Source organism: Microtus oregoni, unplaced genomic scaffold, assembly GCF_018167655.1.
Source record: "Microtus oregoni isolate MIOR12 unplaced genomic scaffold, Mior012 000028F_ref0000031, whole genome shotgun sequence".
NCBI lineage: Eukaryota > Metazoa > Chordata > Mammalia > Rodentia > Cricetidae > Microtus > Microtus oregoni.
The window spans coordinates 13,381,385-13,397,985 of NW_024543087.1; the positions used below are offsets into that span (position 1 = coordinate 13,381,385).

At 54.8% G+C, this 16,601-nt stretch overlaps 2 protein-coding genes across 3 annotated transcripts; one reads left to right on the top strand and one right to left on the bottom strand.

Moving 5' to 3' along the window:
- The first annotated feature begins 273 nt into the window (after positions 1-273).
- Tmie (transmembrane inner ear) lies at positions 274-11,083 on the top strand. 2 transcript variants are annotated; one of them, XR_005976518.1, is made up of 5 exons: positions 274-561; positions 3,521-3,638; positions 7,071-7,220; positions 7,894-9,023; positions 10,953-11,083. XR_005976518.1 is itself a non-coding variant. In XM_041677439.1 (4 exons), the coding sequence occupies exons 1-4, from the start codon at positions 466-468 to the stop codon at positions 7,992-7,994; spliced, it is 465 nt and encodes a 154-aa protein (XP_041533373.1). In that variant the 5' UTR covers positions 274-465; the 3' UTR covers positions 7,995-9,182. The 2 variants fall into 2 exon arrangements, 1 of the variants encoding a protein (XP_041533373.1); XM_041677439.1 differs by lacking the exon at positions 10,953-11,083 and having other exon boundaries at positions 7,894-9,182.
- LOC121464441 (probable threonine protease PRSS50) lies at positions 10,397-16,267 on the bottom strand. Its single transcript, XM_041677438.1, is given in 6 exon segments — positions 10,397-10,630; positions 11,024-11,190; positions 12,080-12,363; positions 13,262-13,424; positions 15,788-16,054; positions 16,057-16,267. Coding segments are annotated over 6 exon segments (1,326 nt in total).
- Between the last annotated feature and the right edge of the window lie 334 nt (positions 16,268-16,601).

The window sequence follows — 16,601 nt, forward strand, 5'->3', positions numbered from 1 at the left end:
CTAAACTCAGGACGTCAGAATGGGAAGGGCCTTCTAGATCAGTCGATTCCAGCCCCGCCCCTTGTCCCAAGTGGAGAAACTGAGGCCCAAGAGGGAAGGGACTGGGGTGGGGGTGGGGTCTTGTTGATCAAGGGCCTACCCCCAACCCGTCCCTTTCTCCTGGCTTTCCTTTCTTCAGTGTCCTTGGAGTGGAGTGGGAGGTCCAAAAGTCCGATAGCCTGGGGGGGGGGGCGGTGCCACCCACACCTACCCTCACCCCAGCAGAGATGGCGCAGGTGGCGTCCCAGGAACCTGACACTCATGATGAATAAATGATGCGGGCTCAACCGCCCTCGGCCAGAACTCCCTGCCGCCGCCACCACTACCGCCAGCGCCTGCCGGTGGCCAGGGGCAGTCACCTGGCAGCCCTGTGCATCAGCCCCTCTGCTCCCAGGACCTGCACAGGAGCGCGCGCGGCGGGAGAACATGGCCGGGCGGCAGAGAGGCGCGGGGCGGCTCTGGGCTCTGGGCGGCGCCGCCCTGGGGGCTTGCCTGGCTGGGGTTGCTACGCAGCTGGTGGAGGTGAGGTACCGCATCACGGAGGGCGCCGGATGCTGGCACAGTCCAGGCAGGGGGCTGAGGGTGCGGGGAGCTGGCTCTATCCCCTCATCTTGCCTGGTGGGGTGGGTGACACCATCCCTTGCCCTTCACGCTTAGAGTCCCTGGTCTGTTGGCAGAGCCCAGTCTCTGACATCAGGGACACAAGTAGTGTCTCCCTCCCTGTGTGGAGGGAAACAGCCTTGCCATATGGTCTTTGTTTTCCTAGGGGATGGGGAGAAGGACTTTGAGCCCTTAGTTTTTCTTGACTCCTAGTCTAATAGGGGATATTTGAACCCTGGATTTAGGGTATGCTGGGGGAACTACTCTTCCTCTACACAAATTTTTCAGGGCCCCTACGGGACCCAGGGACTGGAAGATGCAAATAGGTCCTAGTGATTACAGGAGCTGGAGACGGTTTCTGAGCAGACACATCCGTGAACAGTTCCTGTTTGGAAGGAAGAGGATGAATGAGGAGGGGTCGCAGAGTGGGAGAGCTGGGAGGAGACAGCCCAGAGAGGAGGTGAAGAGGAGGGGTGGAGCAAGCTGGCCAGGAGCCGGGCAGGGGCCACCTGCAACCTCTTCAGTAGAAGGTAGCAGAACAGGCTTAGAAGTCAGCAGCTGGAGGCAAAAGGCCCAAGAGCCAGGGCCAAAGAGAAGCTGAGGGTGGAGCCTGGGTGATAGGACAGCATGGAGGCCTGAGAGGCAGTTGCTAAGGGACAGGGAGGGATGGGGACACAGTACCAGTCACACTCAGAGGGTCTAAGGGGACATAGCTTTGAACTGAAGAGGCCGAGGGTGACATCTCATGGTATAGAGACCTGTACCCCTGTGTAGCGTGTTCCTTCTGCAACTGACCAGGGGCCATTAGAGTCAGGTGTCAGCTTCAGGCCCCTGTAAGGGAAGCCACTCTGGCTTGAGCCCCATGGAGCACACCAAGGCCTCTCACCAACTGCCCTGAGGCCCCTGTGCAGAAACTGAGCTGTCCTCAGAGCAAAGGCTGGGACAACAGGCAAGTCGGTTCTGAGGCAAGGAGTCCCCCCCGCCCCCTCCACTCCCAGGAGCTCATCTTCTTCCAGCTCAGCAGAGGAAATCTCATTTGGAGTCCATCTGCCTACATCTCAGGAAACAGGAGCGATGCCGGCAGGGCTGGGAACCACGTCACTTCTCAGTCCAGCCCTGCGGCGTCCTCTCTCCACCAGGCTGTGCCTCTGAAGGAGGCAGGGCCAAGTTTCAGAATTTCTACCTTTATCAGGGCCCACCATAAGATGCCTGGCTGTTGCCCATTACCTCCACCCAAGAGCCTGGTCAGGGTTTCCCAGTTAGACAGCCAGTCAACACACCAGGCCTGGGAGATAGGGGATGGTAACTGCCAAGCCCCCCGCTCCGATGATGCAGTCATAAACTTAAGCATAAACACACTGCTCCAACTACACATATGTCCTCTGCCCATTTGTGTCCAATCCAGCACATGTCATGTATCCACATACTTGCCTGCCTGCACAAGGGTCCCCCAATCCACCAAGGGGTGTTACAGATTTAGTGGGGTGTTATTGCCAATTTTGCCACCGGATAGGAGAGTTCTCAGAGGCAGTTGACATTACCACTCTAATTACATGGAGAGAAACTGAGGTCCAGAATAAAGGAAGGAGTCCCCATCCTCGTCCCTCTTAGTGAGGAGCAAAGAACTGGGAATTGTGTACTGGTGAATGGCTCAGAGATTCTGGGGTGCCTAGCACAGGTCAGTGATCCCCTCTGAGTTCCACCTGCCGTATGGGTGGCAGTTGAGAAAGCACCTGGCTCCTGGCAAGTGTCTACGCATGTTTACGAACCACAGTGGGGGTGTGGGAAATGCAAGCAGGTTGAGTAACAGGTGGCTTCTCTTTCTCAGAGAGCCACAAGGAACTCTTAAAGCCTGTCCTTACAGATCATTTTGGAGACGGTGTATTACACAAACGCCTGGTCCCACCTCTTTCCCTGACCCTTAGCCAAACTTGCAGACAGAGACAGGAACATATCTTTGGTCAAAATTAGCCTCTCATATTCCACAAGGCATAGCTATATCCTATAGACACTCAGGACAAAGTCATGTACCCTTGAAACACCCAGGACAGGCTGAGAATGAAACTAAGTTGGCAGAGTGTTGGCCTAGCACACACAAAACCCTGGCTTCAACACCCAGTACAGCATCTATAAAAACGAACACACTCAGGGCGAGGCCACCTCTCCAAAACACTCAGATCAGAGATGTGTCCACTCATTCCCCCAGAGAAGACCATTTTGTAGAAACTCACGGCAAGATGCTATCTTTTAATACCCTGGGGCAAGTCCCCTTAGACCTGGGGGGGTCACTATATCTTCTAGAATACACAGACATGATAGTGTCCCTAAGCAAGGAGCCCGCAGATCCTCAAAGCAGTGTGTTGTCCTCCTTAGCCACACTTACATTTTCAGCCACTTGGTGGCGCTACATTACTATTTTTCTATGCCTAGCCCCTCTGGTCTAGCCTGCTGGTGGTTCTGGCTTTTCAGTGTGTGAACACCTGTAGGAGGAGCCTCTTACCATGTAGCCCAGCAGTAGAGTTCTACTGGGAGGTGAGAACAAAGCCAATCTACCTGTCCCATGAAACAGGCCTTGCCCTGTCTCTTGGCCTTGGTCCTGAGACCCCGTCTGAGTTGGCTGGGCCGGGCTGTCCACATTTGCTCCTTGGATTCTTGCTTCACAAAGCTCCAACCCCTCTTCTAGGCCAAGTGCCTGGTGCCACGGTCTGGGACTCTGATCACTGCTTTTAGTCTAAATCTGGAACTTTCTGAGGTCTAGGGTGTTGGTTGTGAATGTCTGAACCATTTTGGGGATTCGAAAATGTGTGGGCTGAGTCCTTGCTGACCCCGTCCCTGCCTGCTGGCCTGTGCCTGGCTCACTGCTTTCTCTCTTGACCCACAGCCCAGCACGGCCCCGCCCAAGCCCAAGCCGCCTCCACTGACCAAGGAGACCGTGGTGTTCTGGGACATGCGTCTGTGGCACGTGGTGGGCATCTTTTCGCTCTTCGTGCTGTCCATCAGTGAGTAGCCACGTCCTGGTCTCTCCACCCCACCACAGGAGGATCACAGCCCCTCTAGCACCCCTGACCCCTACAGTACCCCTTGAGTTCAGAACAGCAGTTCCGGGCAGTTCAAGTAGGCCAGGCACTCACAGGAGGCTCACCATGGTCTCTGGCACCTCTTCAGTCACACAAAGTCCCTGCGGAGGGCTGACGGACCAGTGGTGACCCAAAGATTTCTGCTGGACCCGGGGAAGCAGCCACATGGCAATTATGTTAATTATAGGGGACTCCTCCGAATCCAGGACATGTCATCTTTCCCTTATGGCTGGCCTCCTGATGCTTTTCTTGCAGTTGGGCCAATTCAGAGAGCCCACACCCAGGGGCCCCAGCAAGGCCAACCTCCACCAGAGGCTCCCCAGACGCCCAGCAGATGTGGCTGCCAGGCCCTGCATCCTACCTCCTCCAGTGCCATTTTCCAGAAATGATTCATACCTGCTTCCTTCCAAAGCAGGGGGTCCATTCCTCTCCTCCAGTCTGGGTTCTTAGGGATGCAAAGATGTAGCTGCGGGGGCCTTGGCATGCATCCATCCGCCCCTTTCTCCATGAGAATTGAGGAGGGGGGACAGAAAGTTACATGAAAGGCAGGCCAGGTGGGGGAGAATACTGGGCACGAGGCAAGTGTAAGACAGAGGGTTGGGGGGAGACCCACTCTGCCTACAAAGGCCCCCGGAGGACGGGTCTTCTGAGCTGTGGACCAGAGGGAGGCTGCCTGGGAAGGACTCTGGAAGGGTGGTATAGGCAGAGGCTAGGAGGAAGCTGGCCTCTATGCCAGGTCTCAGATACCTGTGGGATATCACCAAAATGCACCCAACATGGAGGCTAACGTGACATTTGAGATCTAGCGGCAGCTTTCCCATGAGGTTCCTCAGAGTGCTGGGTGGCCACAGAGAAGCCGTCCGGTTGTGAGGGGCTCTCAAAACATGACATCTGATTTGCACATGCTTCTTCTGGCACCCAAAGTGTTTTCCAGAGAGAATACCCCCTCCTGCCAAATCTGGGGGACTGTGTTCCAGCTAAGGCCTAGAAAGAGTCAGGCAACTCAGTAAAGATCCGAGAGAAAGGTGTGGCAGAGCCTCTGCATCCTGAGGGAGACCAGCCTTGTTATCAAAAGACAGGGTTGGGAGGAACTGACCCTAGGAAGCCAAGAACAGTGAAGGGAATAGCTCTGGGAAATCCCTGAGGGTAACAGCTGGGAACCTGAGGTCACCCCCAGGCTCCACTCTGGGTGAATGGTGGAGGGACCTGGAGCCACACCAGAAAATTGCAGTCAGATTGAAGAGGCCCATGGACATCAGTCACACAGAACTTCCCCGCCCCTAACTTCATCTAGAATAGGAACAGGCAGGAACAGACGATCCCTGGACAGCAGGTCAGCAGTGGCTACCTTCCATAGCTGCTGGGAATGATGCTGGGAAAACAGCTTCTCTGCTGGGACCTAGGCAGCCATCAGTGGAGTACCCCCCTCCCCACATACACATAAAATCCCTCAGGGAGAGGGACTGGGGCTGAAGAAAGTGCCCTAGGGGGGTATCCTGCACCCCCAGATCTTTCAGAACTTAGCCCCAAATTCCTTGCTTTTCATTTTATTTGAAGAAAAAATAATCAGGTCAGGCAGGGAGAGCAGGCTTGGAGGGGCAGGCATATGTCAGCCTGTGATCCCTACTTTGCCTGTTCAGCATCTGAAGTCCTGAGCTGTGAGGACCCGGCTCTGACCACATGGAGCCTGAACAGGTGGGGTCCTGAGGGTGTCAGTGGGGTGACAAGGGAAAGATGACCCAAGGAAGTCCAAGGCACCCACACAGGGGTCTGGGAAAGACCAAAGCACAGCACTTTGAGTAATAAAAGTCCATTGTCACCTCAGGTCTAACCCCAAGAACCATATGCTGGGGCCCTAGTGCAGGCAGCCCCGACCCACTCTCAGTGCATTCCTGAATGCCGTTCAGGAACCCAATCTGTTCCCAGCCGTGGAGGCTTTTGACCCATCCCTCCCATTCGTCTCTCTGCCAGTCCATCCATCCATCCATCCATCCATTCCATTCCATTGCTTCTCTCATCTTGAAAGTCTGGGTGAGACACGTGGAACCAAAATATTTGGCTCAAGAGATACTTTGTTAAACAAGATGATCCCAGACTACCTAGCTATGATCCATTTCCTCAAAATAGACCTGGCTTGTCATGCCTGGGCCCTTCTGCACCTCAGGAGCCTGCCAGGAAGCTCTGTCTGGCCATATTATTTATAATAGGAACCAGCCCCACCTCCTCCCCAGGGGCCGGGGCCACAGTGGTCAGATTGTGGGAGCCTTAGAAAAATAAACTCGGCCCAGCCAGCCAGGTCCTGGCAGCCCTGCCCAGCGCATCACTAGACAGGCCAGCTCTATGCTCTGTCCCAGCTGATGTGGGCACAGCTGCCCTTAACCAGAAAAACACTCCTAGGATCACATTCTCAGAAGTAAATATCCAGGACAGAGTTCTGGGCCTTCTCATCAGCCAGGCCCAGGCTTGTCCTCCAGGATGCTGGGGAGGAAGGGGATGCTGGGGAGGCTGGGGATGCTGGGGAGGAAGGGGATGCTGGGGAGGCTGGGGAGGATGGGGAGGCTGGGGATGATGAGGATGCTGGGGAGGATGGGGAGGCTGGGGAGGATGAGGATGCTGGGGAGGATGGGGATGCTGGGGAGGATGAGGATGCTGGGGAGGAAGGGGATGCTGGGGAGGATGGGGAGGCTGGGGAGGATGAGGATGCTGGGGAGGAAGGGGAGGCTGGGGAGGATGGGGAGGCTGGGGAGGATGAGGATGCTGGGGAGAATGGGGAGGATGGGGATGCTGAGGAGGAAGGCGATGCTGGGGAAGATGGGGAGGCTGGGGAGGATGGGGATGCTGGGGAGGATGAGGATGCTGGGGAGGCTGGGGAGGATGTAGCCACATGCTTATGTGCTTGAGGTACCTCTGCCTCTGCAGTAAGGAGGCTGGAGAAGGAAATCCAGAGCATTTTAGGAGCACCCAGAAAGGCCTCGTCCTAAGTCAGAAGCACAGGGTGACTCTGGGTAGGTTGAGCCAGACCTAAGGCCTTCACTTTACCTTCCTCCAGTACCAGTGTGACCAGAAAGACTATCAGACCGAGAGTGGCTATAGAATTTGTGGGGCTAGTACAGTTGAAAATACCAGGCTTCATGTCCAAGTTACTAAGAAGTTGACAGTGAAGTATTACACTGAGCATGCATGGGCCATACGCAACCGCAGAAAGTCAGTTTCACGCGGGAGGTCACCTCAGGCTTTTGCAGGAGTCTCTTATGAGAGACACGCCTAAGCAAACAGAGTCAGGCCTAATAGTCGGGTACCACACAAGCTGGCTGAGACCCTTCCCTAGCCAAACCTGCTCTGACATCCATGCAGTCATAACGCTGTGCTGTGTCTTCAACTGCCGTGTGCCACGGACACGGAAGGAGATTGAGGCCCGGTATCTACAGCGGAAGGCCGCCAAGATGTACACAGACAAGCTGGAGACCGTGCCTCCACTCAACGAACTCACAGAAATCCCTGGAGGTAAGTAGATTCCAGACCCACGGTAGCCAGCCATGAGTCCTGCAGCCGGCCAATTCCTCAGCCCCACTGTCCTAAATCACCCTGTCTGTCCCTGCAGCTGGTTCAGAGAAGGGACTGGGCACAACCCCAAGAGACCAAAATGCAGAAACTAGTCAGAGCTAGGCAACTAAAATAAGGAGCCCATTTTGTTGCAGAAAAATTTGGGGGGGGGTTGCTGGGGAGGCTGCGGGAGGGGTGCAGGGGCTGGGGCAGCCGCTCTGTCAGTAAGATCTTTGCCATACAAGCACAAGGACCTAATTTTGCGTCTCCAACATCCACAACAAAACAAAACAAAACGAAACCAGGCATGATCATGCACCTGTAAATCTCAGTGCTGGGGAAAGGGTGACAGAGGTTTCCTTACGCTCACCGGCTGGCAAGTCTTGCCAAATCGGTGAGCTCCAGACTTCTCAAATAAATAGATAATAAGGTAGAAAGTAGAGGAAGACACTCAACATCAACCTCTGCTCTCTATGTACATGCCCACACGTGCACACTCACTGACACAAACAGGCATGCAGACACACGCACCTCAGATAAAAAATACCTGAGAGGGAGGGGTGGGAAGAGCGGGTGAGGCAAGCTTCGGGGCTTCCTCCCATCTCACCACGGTGGCTTTGCCCCCTACCCACAGAGGATAAGAAGAAGAAGAAGAAGGACAGTGTGGACACAGTGGCTATCAAGGTAGAGGAAGAGGAGAAGAATGAGGCGAAGAAGAAGAAAGGAGAGAAATGAGCAGAGTCTCCTGGAGGTGGCAGTTAGGCCTGGCAGGCCTTGAAGTCCAAGTTCAGACCAGGATCCAGGCACCAGGACTCCATGTTCAGACATGGACCACAGGCTCTTGTCTGAGAAACCAAGGCCATGGCCATGACCTCATAGCCCAAAAGACGTAGGGATTAAGACTTCACGAGTGTCCATCCTGGACTCTGCTCCATTCACATCATTAGCCTGGCCACTTCTCTTGGGTCACTGTCCTCTGCAGAGATAGAGTGGCCTCAAACTACCCCCCCCCCCCCGCATCCAGACAGGCTTCTGTCCCACCCTTTTTGCCAGGGGCAGAGGTACCTATGGAGGAGTCTGGTTGGTGGTTTCAGATGCAGGATTGAACAAGTTCTGTGTGAACCCCATAAGTACGGAGGGAGGGCTGATGGAGGCATCTGTGACATGAGATTCTCTGACACAGCTAGATAGCAGCCCTGATAGCAAGGAAATCGCCCCAAACTTGGCAGGAATCTGATTCTGGCTGCCAAAGTGGCCCCATTATCAGGAGAGTTCCTGACCTGGCAAATGCCAAGTTCTGAAAACAGAGTGACAGTGTGTGGAGCTGGGGCCGCAGAGGGGCTGGCATGAGGCCCAGAGCCTACGGGCTTCTGGTTCAGGGGTGGGGTCTGAAAACTGAAGAGGGCTGAGGCCAGGGACTGAGCGAGCAAGCCTGGGTCTCCCCATCCACCTGCTGAGCACAGCCATGTGCTACTCCTCTTCTGCCATGTCTACTAAAGGAAGTGTCTGCCAAAAAGACTATTCGAACAGCATTGAGGGGCTGACTCTGGACAAGAGTCTTTCAACGTCAAAATGAGGAGCTCTGACCAGAGCTGGGGACAGGGACTGTGGGAAGACCAGGGGGGAAGCCCTGCTAGAAAGGTGTCCCGAAGAGATCTCTCAATCAAACTGGGTGCCTGCTCAGCCTCAGAATACAACACTTCCACCTGAAATGAACTCCACCCGACATGTGCTTTGCCAAGCCCTGGAGGATTCCTGTAGAAGGTAACACAGTAATTCATAATAATAGGTGCCTCCGACAAGCCTCAAGTTCTCTCCCTGACCCAGATTCAGACCAAAAGAGGGGGGATGGGGAAGCTGGAGAGATGGCTAAGGAGTTAAGAGCACTGACTGCTTTTCTAGAGGATCTGGGTTCAATTCCCAACACCCACATGGTGGCTCACAACTGTCAGTAACTCCAGTTCCAGGAGATCTAACACCCTCACACATACATGCAGGAAAAACACCAATGCAAATAAAATAAAAATAAATCTTTTTTTTAAAGGCCCAGAGGCTGGGGAGCAGTTGCAGCCACTCCACCCCAGCAGGTGAACTCGGGTTGGGGAGGGAAACTGGGGAGGCTCACCGGAGCTCCCCTCCACTCTCCCTCCTGCTCTCAATGGGTCTCTAATGTCTTGAGCCTGGTGCGGCACTCAGGGGAATCATTCCATTCCTGACACGGTCCCACATCAGCATCCTACAAGGAAAAGCCTGCCAGGATGATGTGAGAAAGTAGTATTGAGGGGCAGAGGGGTCACAGAAGGCTCTATCATGGAAGTAGAGAAGTACCCTGACTAGTCACGTACAGTTGGCTGATCTCTACCTTCAGGCTCCACTGTATGGGCTTCTCATTCATAGTGTTGGCTGGGGTCCCTCTCCCCAGACAGACCAGAACCCCTTTGTGTGGCCAGGCATGGACGTCCAGGGGGCAGAGGTCACTCAAGGTCACTCAGAGCATCAGCTGGTGCAGTCTGGGAGAACTGTGTAGGTTCTACCAGGTCCATTTTGTACCTGCATCCCCAGGCTGCAAGCAGGGCTAGAGGGTCAAAGTAGTGTGTGGAACTTCAGGAAGATATTCTGACGAGTTTCTGCCTCTGGCCAGAAGGCAGTTGAGACCAGGGAGAAAGCAGGGTGGGTGGTGCACACCTTTAATCCCAGCACTGGGGAGGCAGAGGCAGGCGCATCTCTGAGTTTGAGGCCAGCCTGGTCTATATAGCGAGTTCCAGGACAGCAAAGGTTCCACAGAGAAACCCTGTCTTCAAAAGAACAAATGGAATCTGTCATTCTCCATTTAGGGACTTGGGAAGGAGGTGCCAGCAGCCCCAGCTTTAGCCTGGGTAGTACAACCCAGTCGTCCTGCTGCCCCTTCACACACCCCTCTACTTTCTGCAGGAGTCACCCCAAATCTTTAGAGGCCTACACTTTTCAGTATAAGCAGCCAGAGTCCCTCACCCACACTTCGGTGTATGCCTGCTTCCCACTAGAGCGGGTTCAGAAAGAGGAGACATGGGGGAAAAAAGTGTTTAATTTCTGCTAGTCCTTGCCGATTGCCACACCCACAGCAGCGCTCAGCAGGAAGGGAAGGAGACCTGGCAGTGTCACAGAGTGCCAAGAAGGCTGAGGAGCAGAAGAAAAGCCAGGAGCAAGGTTCTGGAAGCTGGAAGGGCCAGGGCCTTCCCGCTAAGGTGGTTCCAGATCCAGGACTGGTAGGAGGAGACCTGCAGAAAGATGGGTGGGGCCTCGTTCTTCTTGCAACCTGGGCCCCAGCTCATCATCCCCACCAGGTACCATGTGCCATCAGAAGAGCAGACCAAGGGCTCGCCAGTTAGCTCCTGTAAGGAGGGAGGAAGTTAAAAGAGTCAGGGAGGGGAAGCTACGCCTGAGAGGGGCATAACTCGATGAGCCAGCCCAGGGTATCTCCCACCAGACTCTTTCCAGATCCTCCCAGTCTGAACATAAGCGATGAGTGTTCCTGACCCGTTATTTTCTTCCCAAAGGACACTCCTCAGCTTCAGCTCCACGCCTCTCATTTCCATCCGATCCAGTTCACCCCTTTCCAGCCAAACACCCCTGCCCTCACGTGCCCTCTCCAGCCTCCCCACTCCCTCTCCACCCCTGCTTGTCTCCCATCCTCCTTCCCTCCTCTCTCCACAGCCTTCAGCTCTGCCTCCCGCAGCCCTCAACCCTGGCCCTCGGGATAGATGAACAGGGGCAGAGGTCCTCACGTAGCAGAACTTCTCCCTGTCGTTGTCCGAGGCACAGATCATCTGAGAAGTGATGATCCGAATCAGAGAGGAGATTCTGGAGAACTTGTGGTAGAACCGCTCACACTTCCGGCTGTTCAAGATGGAGACTTCCTTCTCCTGAAGGGATTGGAACTGGGGCCACCTGCCTGTGGGACAGGTCCCCATTCAGGTTTAGTCACTGGCTGTGGCCCACAGCCACCAGCTCTGTCTCTTTTGCACAGTGGCCATAGAGATGTCTCCACGTTAGGGGTATTTTCCCCTCCGGCCAGTAGGTCCCAAGGATGCCCCCATACAGAGGTGCTGGAACAGACCGTCCACACCAATGGGCTCTGCGGGTCCTCTTCCCAGGGCCTGCCAGCACTCTCAGGACCAAAGCCTTTCTTTTCAAACCAGGCCCTAGAGCCACCTCCTCACTAAGCTTTCCCAGACCCTCTCTGTGGATACCCCACCACACCCCCAGCCCTCAGCACCATCTTCCATCCCACCCAAAATGTGTCTGAGCTTCTGGGGGACAGGAGACTTCTGCTCATTCCCAGAGAGGTCACAGAACAGACTGTCTAGAGGGCAAATTTGGATCCTCAAGCATACAGAGATGGGCATCTCTCTTATGCATTGGTGGCTCCATGAAGGGTGCAGACATTCCTAGAACCCACCAGGAAAATGATCCCTTGACACAGCTGCATCTGTTCTGAGAAGCCTTTTTGCAGCATCGAAAACCCATTCTCATGTACTCTGTTTGCCAGTGCCCTAGGGTTGTGTGGGGGTGCCAAGACCTCCTTGCTTTCAAGAAAGTTCTGTTTACATATCCTGGCTCTATCCTGAGACTTCAAGGGCAATAATGGCTATGATAAGTTCACTGACAAGCCCCTCAAAGGGGGAGGAGACTTCAGAGATGAGAAACCAACAAAAGGTTCCTGGCTCAGGGAACTCCTTAAAGAAGGTACTCCAGAGATGTCCATCCATGGGGCACCCCAGCCACACCCAAGTCCTTCCTCCCACCATGCACCCTGGGCTGGGGGTGGGGCTATGACTCACCATTAACCTTGGGAGATCCCCAGCCTGTCACAGTGCAGAGAGAATTGTCCGCTACTACATATTCCAGGCCAGGCAGGCAGATGGGCCACACATATTTGCTGTACTTGAGCCCCCACTGTAGTTTGAGGAGGCTGATGTCATTGGTCCGGCCCACCCAGGACCAGTACCGTTTGGCTTGGTAGTCGCTGTTTACGATGATCTGATGTACTGGCACATCGGTGCTGGTTTTGGACGTCTGGTTAATCCATGGGCTCCCCACCCTCACCGTATACTTAACGTCCTGCCTATGGGAACAGGGAGGGGGTGGGAACAGAGGGGGTGTGCCTTCCATCAGCTCTAGGCTCCTGCCTCAGTCCCCAGTCCTGCCCTCTACACCACTGTGGTCCTCCAAGCCAATCCAGGCAGGCCACCCTGGGTTTCATGGCCCCCTGAGCCTATTGCTCAGGCAGAGGCCTGCACACATTGTGCGGTTCTCTTCATTTTGTGCAGGAGGCAAATGGAGATTCAAAGTAGTGCCGCAGCATGCTCAGGGATGCACACTTAGGAAGTGGTACACCTGGGATGTGGACTCCATTTCCACTAGTTGAACTCTGGGGGTTTTCCCTGTATGATGACCATGGCCTTGATCTCAAGCTACCTTCCCTGGGATACCTCTTGAAGTCACTGTGTTGATCCTTACGTCAACCCGGAACCTGTCTTCACTGGTCAGTCCCAAGGTAAACATCAGACACTACTCTTGGGAGTTCCCAGGCCCCGGAACATGGGCAAACCCACCCTTTTATCTCCACACAATTTATGTCTGTCTTCTTGTCCCTAACCACTCTGAGAGGTTCTAAGTCAGGGCCTCTCTCAAGAAAAACCAGAAACCATTGATTGAAAGGAGGCAAGTGGGAGGGACTGGGAGCAAAGAGGGTGGAATGAAAGGCCCTCCTTACCTGTGGATGACCGCACAGGACTGAAGGGTAGGTAAAGGGGCAAAGGGTGGGTACATGCCAAAAGCCAAGTCCCAGGAAGGCATCTGTGAGGCTCAACCTTCCCTTGCTCAGAGTGAGGATGAGACCAGGGCTGGCGCTGTGGGCTCCACACAGGACCCAACTGCTATTTGATGGGTCACCTGGAAGAGCGCCTGGGTCTCCAGCATTTCAGAGGCCTTTCCACCCACCCACCTGGGCCCCAACTCACTGCGTCAAGCAGTGGGCCACGGTCAGCACCCACTGGGAAGCAATAAGGGTGCCGGCACAGACGTGGGTGCCGTTAGCCTGCACACTGACCATCCATGGCCACCGCCGAGTCATGGCTTCTGGGTCCCTGAGGGTCGGGTCTGGCTCATGGGAGGAGCCACAGACTGGGAGGAAGAAAAGAGCTTGATGAAGCCATAAGTTCACTTGGCCACGTCTTATGGCTCTGTTCCCGTCCTCCCTGCCCTCCAGCTTCTCCAGCCACTCACCTGAAGCTACCCAACCTTCTCTGCCTGTCACTATGGAACCATAGCATCCACCCAGGGACATCTCCAGCTTTAGAGAAGCCTCGACACTATCCAGATACCTATCTCCTTGTTCCTACAGCTCGGGCTGCAGATTGGTCCCCCTCCTTGAGCCAGTGTGGACCCTGCCCCTTCTCTGGGAGTCCCCTCTTGGGATTCATGGAGATAAAGATAGATGACCCAACAGTAAGACAGACTGTATGAGGGAGCAGGGACATCCCAAAAGGGAGAGCAAATTGGCACAAGTCCCAGAAGCTTGTTCTCTTTGGGACTAGGGAGGATTCAGCCCTAAGCTATATCACACGCCCATCTAACAAAAGCTAAGTGTCTGAACACCAAATGCTGGTGTGGATTCTAAGCCGTGAGGAGGCACCTCCTGACGATGGGGGTGTCAACTGCTGAGGGCACTTCGGGAAGAATTTTGAAATTGAAGCTGGGGTTTAGAGAGATGGCTCAGCTGTTAAGGGCACTGGCTGCGGCAGCGGTGATGGTGGCGCACGCCTTGAATCCCAGCACTCGGGAGGCGGGGGATCTCTGTGAGTTCGAGGCCAGCCTGGTCTACAGAGTGAGTTCCAAGATAGCCAAAGCTACAGAGAGCCTGTTTCTAAAAATCTGAAAGAAAAAAAAAAAGCACAGAAGATAGAAATTGGGTTCCCAGCATGCACATGTGGCCCACAACCATCTGTAGCTCCGGTGTGTGTGTGTGTGTGTGTGTGTGTGTGTGTGTGTGTGTGTGTTCTGGTGTTCTCTTCTGGCCTCCAGAGGCATCAGGCACACAAACAGTGCACAAACATACATGCAGGCAAAACACTACATGCCTAAAAAATAAAACAAAGGAAATAAAAATAAATAAAAATAAAAACAAATTGGTGGATTGTGAAACCAAGTAAATGTGCTACAGCCAGCATATTTATATATTTGTTTACATATTTATTTATTCACTTGGAGTGCTGGGAATGTAAATCAGGGCCTGGTAGATGGTATTCCTGTGTTGTACGTTGTCTACATGCTTGTGTGGATGGGTGGAGACACACACTCGTGTGAGCATGTGGAGGCCAGAGGAGGAGTCCGAGTGTCCTCATCACTCTCTATGTTATTCTCTCGCTGAACCCGAAGCTACCTTGGCAGCCTCCTCAGGCAGGGACTGGGGTCCCAGCACTCTCCCGGGGATGCAGGAGCAGGGGACCATACCCACCCAGCTGTTTACGTAGGTTCTCACGTGTGCTCACGGAGTAAGAGCTCTGAGCCACTGAGTTATCTCCCCAGCCCATCAGAGCATCTTCAAACGATGCTCAGCCAACAGGCTGTCAGCACGCACCATGCTCCGGACCTTGATGTCCCTAGCTAGACTTTTTGAATTGAATCCCAGGTTAGTAACCATTTTCTCCACGGGGCTTAGCTGCAGCTCCCTGCTTTTGTGAAAGCATGCTGGAGCACTGGTTAGGGTTAGTGGTCAGGTTGACACGGCATGGAGCCACCGGAAGGAAAAGCCTGCACTCAGGAGCTGTCTAAATCAGATAGGCCTGTGAGCAGTTCAGTGTGGGGCTGTCAATTACTAACTGATGATACAGTACAGCCGTGTGTGTGTGTGTGTGTGTGTGTGTGTGTGTGTGTGTGTGTGTGAGGAACGGTACCATCCCCAGGCAGGGGCTCCTGGGCTACATAAGAAATCTAGCTAAGCATGATTCTATGCGAGAGAGAGCCAGCAAACAGCCTTCCTTCATGGTTTCTGCTTCAGGTTCTGGCCCCGGTTTTCCTCAGTGAAGAACTATGACCTGGAAGTATAAGCAAAATAAAGTTCCTGCCTGCCCCTTCAAGCTGCTTTATCACGGCAAGGGAATTAAAATGCCAGGTGGGCCTTGCAGACCCCACAAGAAGTCTCACTCGGCCTTCTTGGAGTTGTGTTGTAGGCTCTGGGCTGGGAACCGAGACCGGGAGACCAGGTCCAAGGAAGGCCTGCGGCTGCCAGAGAGGCAACTGGCTATGGCTTACTCTGGGCACCTCAACAACACCACCTCACACCCGTCTTCTCACCTACTTTAACTTTCCTTGTCCCCTACTTACCTCACCATGATGGAAGCACAGGGCCCCGAAGGCAGGACCAGGCCTGGCCCAACCTTCTGTGCTCAGTAAACATTTGCACAGGACTTTTCCTTCCTTCTACTCTCCTCTGGGCCCTTGATCCCTTGACCCTTCAACCTCCGAGATCCCAAAGCCGAACTCACAGAGGAGGTTGCTGGGTTTGGTCCCCTGAACGATCCTGGCCATCCCTGTGGTGGCCGACTGTGTCTCCGCAGCCGGCTGTGTCGTCGGCTGTGTCGGCTGTGTCGTTAGAACAGTGGTCGCTGAAGCGTCGACTTGCCGGGGAAGGCGAAGCCCGCCTGAGGGACAGGTGGCTCCGGGCCCACAGGAGACTCCAGGGCCGCTGGGGACTGAGGTGGACAGCGCCCCGGGGGATGATGCACCTGTGGCCAAGCAGCCTGCGGCAGGTCATAGCGGGTCAGAGGTGGCCCGGGGTGTGCGCGCGCTGGGGAGGGCGCCGGCAGCGGAGGGGGCTCACCTGCGGGGCGCCGAGGCAGGAGCAGCAGCAGCAGCAGCAACAGCAGAAGAAGGGCACGGGCACGGGTGCGGGTGCGAGAGGCCCCGGGCCCATGGGGACCCTGAGGACCCTGCCCACGGACCCCAGCCCAGCACCAGGGCTCCATTGCACCGCTAGGTTCCTCCGCAATGGCGCCCCCCATCGGGCGCTGCGGTGCGCAGCCTGTGTGGCGCCCCCTGGGCGCCATTCGTTGGAGCGCTCCTGCCGAATGGCGCGCAAGCAGAGCGTGACTCCGGGCTGGTGTCTTGCCTCAAACTTGTGAGCCCTTTTCTCTGGGTGACTTTGCTTCACCTCAGCTAGTTCCTATGCTTCCATGTTATCTTCACCACCGTCTACAGTTTCCAGGCGGTGTTGGTGCATGCTTTTAATCCCAGCACTCGGGAGGCAGAGGCAGGCAGATCTCTGAGTTTGAGGCCAGCCTGGTCTACAGAGTGAGTTCC

What these genes read in the sequence shown, in the direction of transcription:
- Tmie (XM_041677439.1), top strand. Translation starts at nt 466, where the DNA reads ATGGCCGGGCGGCAGAGAGGCGCGGGGCGGCTCTGGGCTCTGGGCGGC. An exon ending in TTGCTACGCAGCTGGTGGAG is followed by an intron (nt 562 to 3,520) that starts GTGAGGTACCGC and finishes CTTGACCCACAG; the next exon opens with CCCAGCACGGCCCCGCCCAA. An exon ending in GCTCTTCGTGCTGTCCATCA is followed by an intron (nt 3,639 to 7,070) that starts GTGAGTAGCCAC and finishes ACATCCATGCAG; the next exon opens with TCATAACGCTGTGCTGTGTC.